We start from the raw sequence: 17,093 nt of genomic DNA on the forward strand, positions 1-17,093 counted from the left end.
TGGTATTATCCCCAGATATAGAAGCATTTGTACAAGCTCTTGGAAATGGCTCTTGGAGGTAACATGATTTAAAGCTATATTATTGTCTAGGGTTTTTAGACAGACTTCACCAAACATTGCTTCTCCTATTAACACTAAGCCACAGTATTCTGTTACATAATTACATATATTAAATCATCAATGAATAGGTGGTTCAGGTCACTCATCTGTCTGACATCAACAACAGGGCAAAAAACATAATATAATACTAGGGATTACAGGCATACCTCGGTTTACGAACACCTCGGTTAAAGCAATTGTCGACTTACGAATGAAAATCCATTGAAAATAATGGCTCGGTTTACAATATGAACGGATTAATTAGTTTTTAATGCATTTACAAATTTTTTTTTTAATCATGTCCCTGTACAGTACTATGCCTTTAAAGTGTACTTTATAAAGAGTTTTGAACAGATAAAACTTTTTTTGACTTTATTCTGACCTCGGTAATGGATTAATTGGTTTTCAATGCATTTAGGATTTTTTTAAAATCATGTCCCTTTATGCCTTTAAAGTGCACTTTATAAAGAGTTTTGAACAGATAAAACTTTTTTTTACTTTTTTCTGACCTCCGGATTGGATTAATTGGTTTTCAATACATTCCTACGGGAAACCGCATTTCGGTTTACCAATTTTTCACAATATGAAAAGTCCCGCAGAACGAAATAAAATTGGTAAACCGAGGTATGCCTGTATTTGTGGATTTTCCATCTAGACTTTTTTTTCACACAGATTCAGCTCAAAAAATATATTTTGAACTAATATATATTTGTTAAAAATATCTGAGGGGATGTTTGCTTGAACAATCATTAATCATCCCCACAGAGCATAAATAGAACAATGTTCATTTAAAATAGAAATATGATTCACAGAAAAGAATGAGGAAGTAACAGTTATTGGTATATACATTTACATGTCTAATGTAATGTCTTCCATTTGCAAGGATATGTTTTATGTCATTAAAGCTCCATGTAAACTGCCATTTGAAATTCATTTACCAAACTGGAATAAACATGTGAATTTCTGCAGAGGAATTCATATATCTTTGTAAATTTCTATTTCCAGACAGTTTTGTGATTCACACACTTCTGCCAGACAGCACATCCATGAGTTTGACAACTCTGTCTCCGTTGGAGTTAAAAATCACAGTGATGTAATGTTCTGCCAGCTGGCTGCTGAATGGACTATGAAATAGGAGCAAAACAAGTTCTACTCACTCTGCTCCCTCCTCCTGTTAACATGCATCTAATCAACCATTTACAGCATTCATATAATAATATCACATTTGATGTGTTATTAGTGTTTATAGAACCGTTTTATTTGTACTGGATATTAACATTCACAATTTAAGATGTATACATTATTTCAGCTAAATAACATTATATGTCTTTTTTACATGCCATAAGTTATCCTTATTTCTACATGTACTAAATTTTATTTAAAAAGAAACTATATACATTAATCCATAACAACCAAAATAATAATTTCTTCAGACTTATTAAGCAAAGCATCTAAACACAATATCCTTTTTGGTTCTTGCACATTGCTGTTTTCTATGGGGTTGTGAAACTTTGTCCAGTTGTAGTATACTTTAGGTGAACTAATATTTAGGAAAATTTGGAATTAGTCTCTAGCATTATTTTAGAGGTCTCCTTAAAGGAGAGCTGTTTTTTGCAGATTCAAGACAAAACAACAGGCTTGTTTTTATTGTTTTTATCCCCCATTTAGAAATGAGCTCAGGCACCATCTGAACTCATCTCTACCCAAACTTCCACTCTACATGGGGGGACGGGGCAAAAAATATTTTTTATTTATTTTATAACTTTTTTATTTTTACACTGTTCCTTTAAATGTTATTTTTTATCACCTTTATTGCTATCTCAAGAAATATAAACATCCCTTGCGGTAACAATACAGCATGACAGGTCATCTTTATGGAGAGATCTGGGGTCTATAAGACTCCAAATCTCCAAATCGTAATGTCGATGCAGTGCAGTCCTCCTAGGCCATAGAAATGAGAAGAGGCCATCTATCCTTCACTCATTTCTGTGACCAACAGCCACCAGCACTGGACAGCCAGGTAAACCTGGGAACCACTGGAAAGCAGCGAGGTACGGGGCAACCCCTCCCACCACTTCTAAAAGTGATCCAGTGATGAATCCTGCACTCAGATCACTTTTAACAGAAAAACCGGTGCCGGAGGGAAAAATTAAAAGGGGTTATAGCATCTAGCTGCAGCCATAACGCCAGTAATAAACATCAAAAACATGATGTATTTTCCCAGTTAGACAGTCAGCAAGTTGCTATAAGTTAAGTCCAGGACGTTGCATGCTACCTCCTGGACTTATCTTGTTTATCTACATCTGACAGTTTTGTGGAGGTTACACTTTGGGGCTATGAGAGGAGAGACCCTATGTTCTCGCACACAACTGCTCTGACCTTTCCTCCCCTCTGCTCCCCATTCACAGAATATGATTGACCACAGCTAATCACATGGTACAGATGTGCTGTGATTGGCCCTGTCTGTACCATGTGATCACTGTTACCAATCACAGCTAGCAACACAACTGTACACATGGAATGGCATGAATCGAAGCCATTAATTGTGTACAACTGTTCACAGCGATCACATGGTACCTGCAGCAGGCTGGTACAGCGATCTGTCATTGGCTGTGTCCAGGTGGTGGAAAATCATGGCCGCGTGGCCACATGCGAGGCTCATTCTTGGAGGACATCATATGACATCCACAAAAGTTCTGCCCGGCCATCATTTTGATATGGGTGGGGCAGGAAGTTAAAGAGATAAGGCCTAAGTCCAGGAGGTAGCATGCACCTCATTAAACTTAACTCATAGTATGCCTGCACATTTTACAAAGTAGCTGAATTCCTGGATTTCAGCTTTAAAGGCACCCTTTTAACTTTTTTCACAACCTATTTTGATAAAGGCTTAAATAGAAGGCAAAGCAAGCAGATGTGATGAAAAGAGAGATGCTGTTTTCATTTAGAGAACATAAAGAGCACTTAGTTGGTAAATAATGGGAAATAGCAGGTAAACGCTGCAACCACTGACCTCCTGGGCTTAAAGGATAAGTTCACCTTTGGGAACATGTTACATGTTCCACCCATTTTTAGGGTGGAACATGTAACATGTTCCCACAACTGCAGCTGCTGCCTGATCCCCCCCCCCAGTGACAGCAATATGGGGAGAAGTTCCATGTACTAGCTGTCACTTTTTGAAAACAGCGCATCTGTGCAGGGCTCCACCCACTTGGCTCTGTCATTCATTCACAAAGTTCTGTGAATGAATGAACTACAAGTCTTTAGAAGGGATAAAAGAAGGAGCGCACCCACCTTGCGCATTACCTCAGTAAACAATGAATAATTTTATTAAAGAAATATACTCACAAGATAAAAGTTAATGCGTTTCGAAGTGTGATCCCTTCTTCATCAGAGCTGGGTTTAACAGATAAAAAAAAACCTCAGTTCCTAAACAGACTGAAATACTGACACTCAGTGGCTGAATGCCTCCTAGCTATGGGAACTCTGCCGAATTGAGTTTTTTTTTATCTGCCAAACCCAGCTCTGATGAAGAAGGGATCACCCTTCGAAACGTGTTAGCTTTTATCTCCCCTTTGGATGGAATTTGCATGTGACCTGTAACCCTGTGTGGACTATGGTTATTTTATGTCTGTTTTATCGTTACTCTTGTGAGTATATTTCTTTAATAAAATTATTAATTGTTTACTGAGGTAATGCGCAAGGTTGGTGCACTCTTTCTTTTATCCCTTTCTACAGTTTTATCAAGCTTCCCCAGCTTCATGATAGAGCTGCACAACCTTTGATCAGCACTGGATGAACACACTGTTCATTAAATAATCTTCTTTTAGTCTGAGTCCTTGAGCGTAGGAGATAGTGGATGTTTGTTGAACTACAAGTCTTGACAACCTTTGTGGCTGTCTGCTTGTAATTCTCAGTGAACTATCATGGTGCTGTTGAGCACTGTGGTAATTCATTGAGTGTTCCTGTATCTGCTTGCCTGTATGGAATGTATGGGCACAAAGATACACTGACATTTTGTAGGAGTCCTGCATGGCACCAGTGATCTGCTGATTGCTGGTGCAATGCTTTCCAAGCTCTTAAAAAAAAAGTAAATGCACATTTTTTTACTTGCAAAAAAATGGGCATTTTTTTAAAAAGTGAAATTATCCCTTTTGCTCCTGTTGTACTTATAGTATAATGACAATACCAGCATACCTGACTATGAGTAGTTCTGCATAAGTGCATACTTAAAAGGCCTTTTCAGTCAGGGTCAGGCAGGACAAAGCATTCTGTACAAAATGAAAACAGAACACCGGGCAGATATAAAAGACACAGATAAATGCAGCTGTGTATTAATTCTAACGTCATTATTTGTTTCTCCTGAATATGACATGGTATCAGCCTACTGCAATCCCTTGTACAGGACTGACCAAAGAAGCCCCTATATGAGCCAGTCAGTTGTGCTGCAGTACTCATGTACTAACAAGGAACATGCTAATAGGAGGAGATAGCAGAATGACAAAGAGATGAACTCATCAGTTAGCAGCTTCTCCTTTGGGTCACCCATTTCCATCCTTGTCTTTCCTCAACACGGTACAAAAGAAGCTGCTTTACTATCATGAAATCTGGCTCCAAGTGGCAGTCCAAAAGAATTTCACCTTTTGTGTTATGATACTCCAAAAACACAGCAGGGAAGTGTTGTTCAGTGTGCATTTCTGATTGCCAGTTGTAAGCTAAAAGGCACAGGCTGACAGTGTGCTATATCCTACAGTAGAAACTATGGATTTAATACAAAGGTGAGACGAAGAGAAAAAAATGATCCTAGGAGCAGGCTCTTCACCTAGAAATATGACCCCCAGGGCCTGCACACAGAATGGTCTCCACTATAATCACAATGGTCAAACATACGACTAGCTATGACTTTGTTCCTTGGCCACAACCCCTGCCAATTTTTAATGACAATCATTTTCCCAGTATGAACATTAAAGAAACACAACATGGATGCAGAGGCAAGAAATAGTGTGTGGTCACAAGGCAAATGGGAACCTAATCTCATGCCTTCCCTAAACAAATCCACCTAGATAATGCTCAGGAATATTGCTGCTAAGGTCCAGGTCATACACTACAGTTAAAACACCTGTTCTGTACGGGATTGAAAAAAAGAAAACTAGGAAAATAAATGGGAGTTAAATAAATGTAACAACATTTAACAACAAATTGCTTTCTAAGTAGAGTTTATGGATATAAATATTTTTATTCACAGATCATCAGACTCTGGAACTTCAGGGTTGAAGAGGATGTCAGTGGACACTATAATATGGGGATGTTGAGATGTCCATCCTTGAGGTGCTCTATTAAAGGATTTCCTTGAATTGATGGGGTTTGGTATCATATCAAATGTGAAATCATTCATAGATGGCAGGTCAAATTTTGGCATCTTGAATGTAGTCATCTTGGATGCTTTTTCAAACCCACCAAATGGAGTAGCCGCCCTAAAGTATAAAGAAAACAAAATAGCAGCATGTGAATATAATAAAAAGAAATCCATGAATATACCTTGACCAAGGACAATACATTTAAACATGTAAGAAGTTACAGTAACATAATTATAGGCTACCCAACCAAAACTGATATTTCCAACAGGTGCTGATGGGTGGAATCACTCAATGTCCTCTTATATTTCTTGAGGATACCAGATGTGTGATTTCCTGACTGTACTGTCTGGTTATTTTACCTCCTTCACAGATTCTTTCTACCCCAGATGCAGCACATAGAATGCCAGTGAATATAGAGCAATTTTCAATTTTAAAAAATGAACCTTTAATTATAGCATGGGAGACTCTTTGCATTTGTTGTTGGTGATGGTTTGATATGAAAACTGCGGATTAGAGTTCTTATTGACAGCAATTTAAAAAAATAGGAGAATCCAAAGCAGTATTTAACCAACCCACATCTACCCAATAACTTAAATATCAGCTTTGGGTATACTGACCCTTCAAAGAAGAATTGAATGCAAACATTATTGCATGTATTAAATATAAGTTTAAATGGTGGATGTTGGTGGTACTATTTATGTAATATAACTGTTCATCTAATTAGCCTTGTATAGAAGTTGAAGATTAGAAGAGAATATTTCTGCTTGCGCAACAAACCAGTTAAAAAACAAATGGTAGTCGTTAACAGAATATATCATAAGTAAGCAAGAGTTTACAGTTGTATACCACATATATGGGTGCTAGGCCCCCTTATTTTTAACATTCATGTTATGGGAACAAAATAGAAAGCAATAATGTCCTTTTTGCTAATGATACAAGAGTATACAGAATAGTAAAAAATCAGCAAGACAGTGATATACTGCAAAAGGTTGTTAATAAATTAACAAATTAACAAGTTGGCCTACAGAAGGTTTTACCTCCATTCATGACCAGATCATTTTTTGCTATTGCTATTTTAACTGGCAATTGTGCGGTCATGCAACACTGTACCCAAATGAAATTTATTTCATTTTTTTCACACAAGTAGAGCTTTCTTTTGATGGTATTTAATTACCACTGGGCTTTTTATTATATTGTATAAATGTAAAATGACCAGAAATTTGGGAAAAAGTAAATTTTCTGCTTTCTGTTATAAATCATAACCTACATAAAAATCCAAAAATCTAATTTATTCATAAATTTAGGCCAAAATGTATTCTGCTACATGTCTTTGGTAAAACAAGAATTCCAATAAATGTATATTATTGGTTTGTGCAAAAGTTATAGTGTCTACAAAGTAGGGAAACAGCAGATACAATCTTTGGATATAAAAATAGGAAGATAAAAACATGTAATGTTAATATTGTTTTTGCATTGTATAATCACTTATAACTGATTAAACAAATTACATGTAATCTCTTGTATGGCCATTTCTAGAATATAAAGTCCATTTTTAAGCGCTACATTGTAAAAAGGACACAGGAGTTTTAGAGTGGTCAGTGGCAGGCACGTTTCATTAGAGTTAAAGATTTTTAAATGGTATGTTCTGTTTAGGGAAAAAAACACCTTAGAGGTGATCTAATCAACATGTTTAAATATATCCGTGGTCAGTGTAAACATTTAAAAAGTCACTGTAAAGATTTAAGAATTCAGTGTAAAGATTTAAAAATTTATTTTTTAACCTGTACAAAGAACAAGAACCATCAGTTGGTCATGGAAGAAATAATTTTTTTTTTCCATCAGTTTAGAAAGGGAATCTTTATGTACTGCTTAAGCTACTGAATGCTTTGTCAAATGAGGTAGTCATGACAAATATAGGTTTAGCACACTACCTTTGGGGGAGGGGGTTGGGTCATCAAGATATTAGTTTTGCTCCTTTATGGCAAAATTGGCAACAATGTTCTTCCTAAAAGAGCCAAAAGCGGAAATGCAGGAGTTGAAAGGATGAACTTGATGTCTTTTTTCAACCTTATTATCTATGTAATAATAGTATCTATATTTCTGTAAGCTTGCTGTCAATGGCTATGACACAAAAACAGCAGGAATAGCACTAGCAAATACTTTGGCCATGGATGTCTGTGGAGAATGCTACAAGGGTAACATGACACTATTGCTAATGACACCTGCCCTCTGTTAGAACCTCCATAGGAATACATGGCAAATCAAACGTGGATCAAGTAACACCTGGCCTAAAGCCAGACAGGCTTGTCATAACTGTAACAGGTGTAAGGCAAGATCACCCCCTGAACTTCTGGTATCCACCCCAGACAGGATAATTTGCTTTGGCTGGTTATGGTGGTCTGCCTAGCGTACTGCCACTATCAACAGCCAAGCAGCTAAAGGATGTACAGAAGCATGAAATAGAATGGCTCTTGTGATCACTCATCAACTGTTAACTTGGAACAAGTCATATTATTTTCTATGCTCTTTCACTTTAACCTCCCTAGCGGTATGATTCTTTCCGATTTTTGGTGCTGAAAGCGGTACCATTATTTTGCATGGAAATATGTAGTTTTTTTATTGTAGGCTGTAATTTTTAGGAATAACTCACTGAAATCTGTCTGAACAAGATTCTAAATCATACATTTAATTCAATAATATAATCAAACCAAAAACACTGAAATTTGAAATATAGCGCCAAGTTCGCACATCGCTGAGCAAAGTCGCAAAATTGTTTTCAGTGTCTGATGACGAATTTCTCCACGAATCATTATCACTCAATTCTGCAAGTGGTTCTGATTTACTATCGCTGTTCTCTAGCTGATCTAAACCCGCTTTTGACCTAAAGGGACACTTTTTGGACGCCATGGACTTTTCTACGTTTCCAGGCAGAAAGAACAATCAAAATGCAGACAGGGGACAGGACAAAGCACTAGGGACAAAATGTATGTGAAATGGGTTGAAACAGCAATGTTTTACTATGTAGAATCGTTTTGAAAAAAATGACATTTTTTTTAAATTTTCAAATTTTCCGCCGCTGGCGGCGCCCGTACGTCCCGATGTCACGGGGACCGGAACACAGGAGCCGGATGCCGGCATCAGACGGAGGAGATGGCCGGGGACGCTGCAGGGGACACATCGCGGGAGCCAAGGACAAGGTAAGTGCTGCAGGGACTCCCTATGCAGCGCCGCATGGTAAGCCCGAGTGTAGCTCGGGGTTACCGCTTTTGGTATAGACATTTTACCCCGAGCTACACTCGGGAATACCATTAGGGAGGTTAATACAAGTCATATTTTAGCTTTATATTAGAGGGTTTGTTGACCTTTAAAAAAAACACTATATTCAGTCACAATAGCATCAACCTAAGCCAGTCCCATTTTTTTAACTATGCCTCTACTCTGCTATGCCTCTCCCTTGCAGTTTTTCCGTCATCTTTCTGTCAATGAAAAAATGTCCTACAGGTATGTTAGCTGTCAAGCGGCATATTTAAAAAATTTGATTAGCTTGGGGTTATGCAATGGTGTATAGTGACTTTAGTGTTTTTTTTTAAAGGTGAAATAACCATTTAAGTATATTAGAATATGAGTATATTACTACCAAGAAACAAAGGTAATACATCTAGCATGTATAAAGTCAATTTGAACTTTAAATTTAAATGAGTTAAATCCCCTGTAGAGCTTCCTGCACTGCTTCAGGACACTCTGGATGGAGGTCCACGAGCTCTAATTGGAGCTGGGACCCCAAAAGGATTTCTTCAGTGCTGTAGCCAGCAGCCCAGGGATGCCTCAGTCGTCAGGCTGGGTCCTAATCCCCCAGGAGAAAGTGACTGCTGTTCTGCGCCCCAGCCTATTTATCCAGTTGCATACCACCCACTGTATATATACTGTGGGTGGCTGGCTGCTCTGCGCTGGACTACATACATGGACATGATCCAGCATTTATAGCATGCACTCCCACCTGATGCCCCATCTGTGCTGTCATTTGGTACAGCACAAGTCGGTCAGCAGGTCCCGATTTATTGCCAGGACCTGCTGATCAGCTTAGCAAAGCACGGTACAGAGCCCTGTGTTTACTAACAACACAGGGCTTTGTATATGGAGCAGCACTGTGGCTAATTTTTTTTGTTTACAAACGATTTTATTGTATAAAAGTAGACTGTCAAACAACAGTACATTTTCAAATAGAACTTTCAGCAAAAACAAGGCACTTTTGAATAGTACATTACAGAAAAGTATATTAACGTAAGAAAGAAGATGGAATAGAAAAAAAAATAGATAGCGAGCACATGAAATGTGTAAACGATGAGTTAGGTTAAATGATACATCTGTCAACAATATATGCCATTCAACTTTCACTGGGAATGTAATTAATCATGTAATAAATGTCTATAATCCCTCCATGACTCCCATTTTTTATCAAATAAGTGCATCTTATCCAGTAGGGTATAATGAATGAGTTCCATGAGCATTACAGTATTGATTCTGTGTAAAACGGAGGTCAAGGGTACAGTATTGGACTTCCAATGCAAGGCAATAGACCATAAAGTGGCAATACATATAGTATGTATCAATCTCATAATGGCATCAGAGACCCCCGGGATATGAGCCCCCAATAAACAGGTCTGCATAGACAATCGTACCTGGGTACCCACCAGTGAGGTAGCCACCTCAGATATCTTGCACCAAATCAAAGATATGGTCGGGCAATCCCAAAATATATGAACCAAAGTTCCTGTATGGCCACAGCCCTGGAAACAGAAGGGGGACATTTGTGGGAACAGTACATGTAGTCTTGATGGGGTGTAATACCATCTGGTTAAAACCTTAAGGGCCGTCTCACGAACAGAAAGAGATCTAGAGCACTTACATATGTTATTCACCATGGAATCCCAATCCTCATCCGAAAATGTGATACCACTATCCTCCTCCCATTTTTGCCTGTATAAAGGGGGTGTATGAGAAAGACAGGTCAAAGATTGATGATAAAGATCAGAAATAAGACCCCTACCTCTGGGAGAGTCACGGCTGATACGTTCAAAAAAGGAAATCAGGGAGGATGGTATAAGGCCAAAATGTGAATTAAAAAAGTGTCTAATCTGTCGGTAACGATGGTACTCACGAAGAGGGATATCAAAAAACTTGCGTAGCATATCAAAGGTAATGTACGATCCTCCTCTTTGGAAATCAGATAATCTGATAAGGGAACAATCGTACCACCAACAAAATGTTTGAGGGGAGGAAAAAGCTGTGACAAAAGTAGGATCACCAAAAAATTAAACACCTGGGGGAATAAGAGAGACTAGATTCAATGTAAGTTTGTATTTGGAACAAAGCATCAGTGAATGGGTCTTTATGGAGTTGTAGAAAGTAAGCGATCGGGGAGAGATTTTGGACCACAGAATACCTGGTAAGTAGAATGGGCGTATAGACTGAGATTCAAATTTGATCCATGGGGTCAGAGAATTAATAGTTGCCCATTGTGATAGCTGCGCAAAACAAGCCGAGAGGTAATATAGCCAAAAATTGGGAAGACCGAGACCTCCCGTCCGTTGTGAGCGGTACAAAATGGATGAAGCAAAACGTGGACGCTTATTACCCCAGATAAAATTGGTAATAGTCCGCTGAAAGTGATCCAAAAACGTTTTCGAGACCGGGACTGGAAGTGCTCTGAAAAGATAAAATAGTTTAGGCAAGATATTCATTTTAACCGCCGTGACTCTACCCAGAAAGGAAATATGGTAACCATGCCAAATCTTTAATAGAGTAGAGAGACGAGATACACATGGTGGATAATTAGCAGCAAACATATCCGAGTATCTGGGAGTGAGATTAACACCCAAATAGGATATACATGACCCAACGAAATGGAAAAGAACTACGTAGAGATGCACTTAGGGAATTAGGAACATTAACAGGCATAATCACCGATTTGGTGAAATTAACAGTGACACCTGACGCTATAGCAAAATCGTTCAATACAGCACATAAATTAGGCAATGAAATTAACGGGTTAGTAAGAAAAAGCATAACGTCATCAGCATACATGCTTATTTTGAAATGTGAAATTGAAAATGGATAGCCAGAAATATCTGGATGTGATTTGATCGCCACTGCCAAAGGTTCCAACACCAGCGCAAACAAGAGGGGTGAAAGAGGACAACCCTGACGGGTGCCTCTACCCAATGTAAAAAAGTCAGAATTACAGCCAGGAAGCCTTATTCTCGTTTTAGGAGAGTCGTATAGGGCGTGTATACCGGCCAAAAACCCATCACTGAAACCCATTTTCCGTAGGAAGGAAAAAAAATAGGGCCAAAGCACACTGTCAAAGGCCTTGTTTATGTCTAGACTCATCAACAGAACCTCTTTAGAATGTAAATTGGCATCTTGAATAACATTTAGAGTGAGGTGAATGTTATCAGTAATGAATCTGTCAGAAATAAAACTCGATTGGTCTGGAGAGACCAAAGAGGAGATAATAGGGGCCAATCTGTCCGCCAAAATGTGGCTAAATATTTTCAGATCGTTATTCATTACTGAGATTGGTCTATAGTTTTGAGGTAAATGATGATATTTCTGTGGTTTGGGTATTAGAGACATATTAGCCAACAGCATCTCCTCGGGGAACTTACCACCCTGCAAAACATCATTAAATAATGTAATCAAATAGGGAGCCAACGTAGAGGCAAAATGTTTATAATAACTAGTGGTGAATCCGTCGGGGCCTGGTGCAGTAGAACTTTTTAGCGCGCTAATCGCACGAGTTATTTCCTCTATAGTACAAGGGGCATTAAGAGAGGCAATCTGAGAAGGTGTAAGGGCAGGGAGGGGTATAGAGTCCAGCCATGAGTCAGATGAAAAAACAGAATCTGACAGGGGAGGAGCTAATAGACCAGAATAAAAGTTTTCAAAAATACCCAAAACTTCCTGAGGTAGAGATGAAATAGCACCCGAGGTGGTGAGCAACTTATAGACATGTGGGGGGCGCAGAGAGTGGTTCAATTTGGATGCTGAGGATGCTGAGTTGCTATGTAACAAGGCACTGTGGCTAGTTTTAAAAAAAAAACATCCACATCTGTTAGTAAAAGCAGAACACATTACACATTGTTAGGCACCCTTGTTAACCCATTGATTGCCCCTATATGTTAACCCCTTCCCAGCCAGTGTCATTAGTACAGTGAGAGTATAGGGTATTATCACTGATCACTTTATTAGTGTCACTGGTGAGTGTCAGTGTCAGTCAGTTCCCACCCAGCGTCAGTTAGTGTCAGATTGCCCGCAACACAATCACAGTCCCACTATAAGTAGCAGATTATTGCCATTACTAGTATAAAGCCAAATAAATAAATAACAATTCCAGTTTATATGCCATTGTTTGTCTACACTATAAGTTTCACACAAACCAATATATCAATCAATAAAATCAATATAAACTTATTGGGATTTTTTTTTACCAAAGACATGTAGCAGAATACATTTTGGCCTAGATTTATGAAGAAATTAGATTTTTTACATTTTTGTATTGTTTTTCATTTATGTAATAAGAAATAAAAAATCCAGTGGTGATCAAATACCATCAAAAGAAAGCTCTATTTGTGTGAAAAAAAAACAATTCATTTGTGTATAGTGTTGCATGACTGTGCAATTGCCCGTTAAAGTAGCCCCATCGCCTAATATCCAAAAAATGCCCTGGTCATAAAGGGGGTAAAACCTTTTGGAGCTTAAAGAGGTCGTAAACCGCAAAAACAAATCTAGATAAACTTCTCCCTGCAATTTAAGAGCATAATGTGCTAGTATGCATCACATACTAGCACATTATGAAAGACTTACATGAAAAGGAAACCCCCCAGCGCATCTTCACCTGGTCTTCCATCCGGGTTTGCGGGCAGTGGGCGTATACCTGGCTGAGCTGCAATGACATCAATCCCACTCATGTGCGTGAGAGTTTCGGCCACGACACGACTCTCTCAATGGACAGCACGCCATCCATTGAGAGCGTAGTGCACATGCGCCGGTGACATCACCGTCGCTGCTGCAGTAAATATCTCCTAAATGGTGCATGTTTAGGAAATATTTACCGTACCTACAGGTAAGCCTTATTAACCACCCTCCAGAGGATTTACCCCCTTCCTGACCAGGCCATTTTTGTGATACGCTGCTGCATTACTATACCTGACAATTGCACGGTCATGCAACACTGTACATAAATGAAATTTATTTCCTTTTTTCCTACAGATAGAGCTTTCTTTAAGTGGTATATGATCCCCTTTTCTTTTCTTTTTTTTCTTTTTTGCGCTATAAACAAAAAAAGACCTAAAATTTTGAAAAAAAACAATATTTTCTACTTTCTGTTATAAAAAATATCCAGCAAACTCAAAGTTAGTCATAAATTTTGGCCAAAATGTATTTTGCTATATGTCTTTGATAAAAAAAATCCCAATACATGTATATTTATTGGTTTGTGGGAAAGTTATAGCATCTACAACTATGTGATATATATTGGAATTTATGCAGATTTTACTTTCTGAGTGATCACATTTCTCACAAACTTGGACAGCATTTGCTTCCTCTTCCACTGCCCAGTGCTGCCTAGAATAGGCTGAACAGGCATTTTACACAGGGCAAAATTATTGATACAGTTGGATTAGTCAGTATCTCCTCTAGCTTTGTAACATGGCAATGGCTGAGAAAACATAGCCTTGCTGAACTTTGCAGTCTCTATTGGGCCTTTTATATTTCATCCCAGCATATTATAAAAATCCATATTGGTACTATATGCCTAGTTGAAGCTCAGGTATATTTTTCTTTTTTCTATTTTTTTTAAATAAAAATTGCAGCTCTTGAGGCAATAGTCACCTTATCTTTGAAGCTTTTACATATTCACCCACTTGCAACAAGGTGTAAGTCCCTTTATTGAGTAGTCCCGCCCATGGATTGCTATGGGCTCTTTCTGCTTATTACTCTAGCTGGCAAAGAGTATAGAACCTGGTTGGGTAATGAGCTGGGGGGAGTTAGTGGAAGCCTCAGGGTGAGAAATCATTATTTCTTGAAAGGATGCTGATCACAATGTAGTAGCTTGGTGAAATGCTTCCACCTTTGGGGAAAACATCGGGCTACCCATAAAGGGGAAAGGAAGAATAATGGAGTCATGTTATCGGCACCAAAAATATGGACCAGAGACAGTGAGTAGTTTGCGCGTGCAGCTTCTCCCCTCCTGGTGCTAGGGACTGTACCACTGGTAGAGGAAAGAGGAAGTACTGAACTGTTATGGGAACTGTTGTACCCCCTGTTTTGAGACATTCTGTTTTGTTGTGTTAAAGAAATGCAGCAGATATACCTGATATGGAAGTTGTAAAACAAAGTTTGTTCTACAAACAAGTATGCTGGACTGGTAGCCAATGATGATGTGGGTTCTGTGGGGATGAAGGAAGTTGGGCTGCTTAAGGTGGACATTGCGAAGGAATTAAAGTGGTTGTAAAGGCTCAAGGTTTTTTCTATGTGTAACACCCTATCGCAATACTGCTTGCAGGATGTTACAGTATATGGAAACAAGATGCAGCCCAATTGTACAGACCCTATTGTATAGCTTTGTGTGATACATAGGTTGACTGCAGGACTTTGCTGTTTGACAGCGGGCTAACAAACTACATTTCCCAGAGGAACTGGCACATGGGCAGAGGTAGATAAATACAGAAGGCTGGGAACCTGGGGCAGGAAGTGAGGGGTGAAAGCTGGAGAGCAGGTGTGGAGGAGAAGGCTGTGTGGTACACCAGACAACTAGGCCAGGCTAAGCCACAGAGAGAGAGAAGGGAGAAGGAGAAGCTGCTGACCGCTGACACTGCTGAAGAGGTGGGTGAGCTGTCCCACGGGCCTGTGGTCCAGTGTGCTGCTGTCCGAAGTGATCTATGAAGGAGGAACCACGGAACACTGGGGGCCCCCATCTAAGAGATACCATCAGCTACTGGACCGGTGCCACGGATCGGTTGAGAGAGTTCCATTCTAAAGCCATTCAAGTTGCCAATAACATAACTCAAGTCTGATGCTTTCTGCCTAGTTTAACTGGCACTGTTCGCAACTTACACATGTTAGGGCCTACTTTACCAGGCCTATTGGTTACTACACTTTCAGCATAATTCAATCACAAGAGCCCACTGCCATGTCTTGCCCTCCGCAAGTTAAGCCACATCATGGCTTCCATTGCAGTTGGCCCACATTCACCAAAGAGCTCCTGCACTGCTGCAGTTTGCCCCTGGGGTCACAAGAGGAAAGAATCCCTGCAGAAAGGGCTTCTGCTCATTCTTTAATCCCTGCCTAAATTTACATCTTACCCTGTGTGTGTTAATGGGGTACCGTCCAGGCTACCTACCACTTAAAGGGGCAGCTACTTTGTTTTGTATTCTTTTGCTTCAAGAGGAATTTTAATTCTTAAAGTGCACCAACTTGGGCCCCATTGAGAATGCAGAAGATATTATACTGTAGTTTAAAGGGACAGTGACATACTCAAATCCAGACTTTTTTTTTCTTAACCTCAGAATTGAACCCTGTCACCTTCTTTTGAGAGCCCAAAGTGAGCTGGCTGCTCTGCTTGGTACTTTTTTTTCTTTTCTCTCTGGAGAAAGACATCTCAGGACTGGGGTTACTGGCTAAATTCTGAATTGCAGAACTTCCATAACTAATTGAGATTTTGCTGAGTTTTACTTTTGCTTGAAATTACTCAAAGTGATAGCTGTTATTTCATGCACAAATGTTTCTGTTGTCTACTGTGCTTACATTTGATCTCAATACAACCAAGATATCAGTTCACTCTAAACTGTCTGTGAGCCTAATTTGTGGTTGCAGCCAGATGGTTCCTCTGACTGGAGGTTTAAGTTGGTGTCAGCATGAGTTGGGCTTAATTTGGTTATAGCTTTTTTCAGATTCGCTGACATTCATTACTATGTCCATTTGGAGATTCGTATAGATCTGAATCTTCAAAAATCAAATTTTCATCTGAAAATCAATTTGTTACAACACAAAACACACGTCTACTGAGCCTATTAACTTGAGGATGGAAGTTAGGAAGAAAAGAAACAGACAATTCAAATATAATATATTTTTCAGACTTTTGCTATGATCACATTCATTTTACAGTATATTATTTTCCCATGTAAGAAGTTTTCTGTCTTTTCCATGAATCAGTTAGGAGCTGACATCACAGCATACTTAATAATTAGTTCCAACAGCTGTTCATAAGACCTTATTATCCTCAAATCCCTCTCACATATTTGATATTTAGAAAGTGGTGCACACATTCTGCTATTGTGCACTGTTACTTGTCTGCTAACACCATATCAAGTGGTTTTCTTGCCAAGAATAGCCTATTGAAATATTCCTAAGCTTTAATTACCTAACCTAATACCTTTGATTTACTTAGTACCTTCCCCATTCTTAGTCAAACTGTCTAAAAGAGTGGAGAAATTAAACAGAAAAGGGTGTTCAGGGTGGTGATTTATGAACGCCACATGTTTGATGTGAAAAAAAGTATCCTAAAAACATCTAAATGATAAAACAAAGATCAATAAATACATAACAAAAACTTAATGAATATCGTATAGGGATTTCAAG

At 38.9% G+C, this 17,093-nt stretch overlaps 1 protein-coding gene across 2 annotated transcripts in view; it reads right to left on the reverse strand.

Annotated features, from left to right (window-relative positions):
* Positions 1-1,332: 1,332 nt before the first annotated feature.
* Positions 1,333-17,093, reverse strand: part of MYOZ2 (myozenin 2) — a 117,263-nt gene continuing 101,502 nt past the window's right edge. For both annotated transcript variants that reach the window (XM_089691778.1, XM_089691777.1), the window contains exon 6: positions 1,333-5,570. In XM_089691778.1, the coding sequence (XP_089547904.1) occupies positions 5,336-5,570 (235 nt within the window). In that variant the 3' untranslated portion in view covers positions 1,333-5,335. The remainder of the gene's footprint in view (positions 5,571-17,093) is intronic.

Source organism: Staurois parvus, unplaced genomic scaffold (assembly GCF_062004578.1).
Source record: "Staurois parvus isolate SC_StPar_1 unplaced genomic scaffold, SC_StPar_1.0 ptg000572l, whole genome shotgun sequence".
Taxonomy (NCBI): domain Eukaryota; kingdom Metazoa; phylum Chordata; class Amphibia; order Anura; family Ranidae; genus Staurois; species Staurois parvus.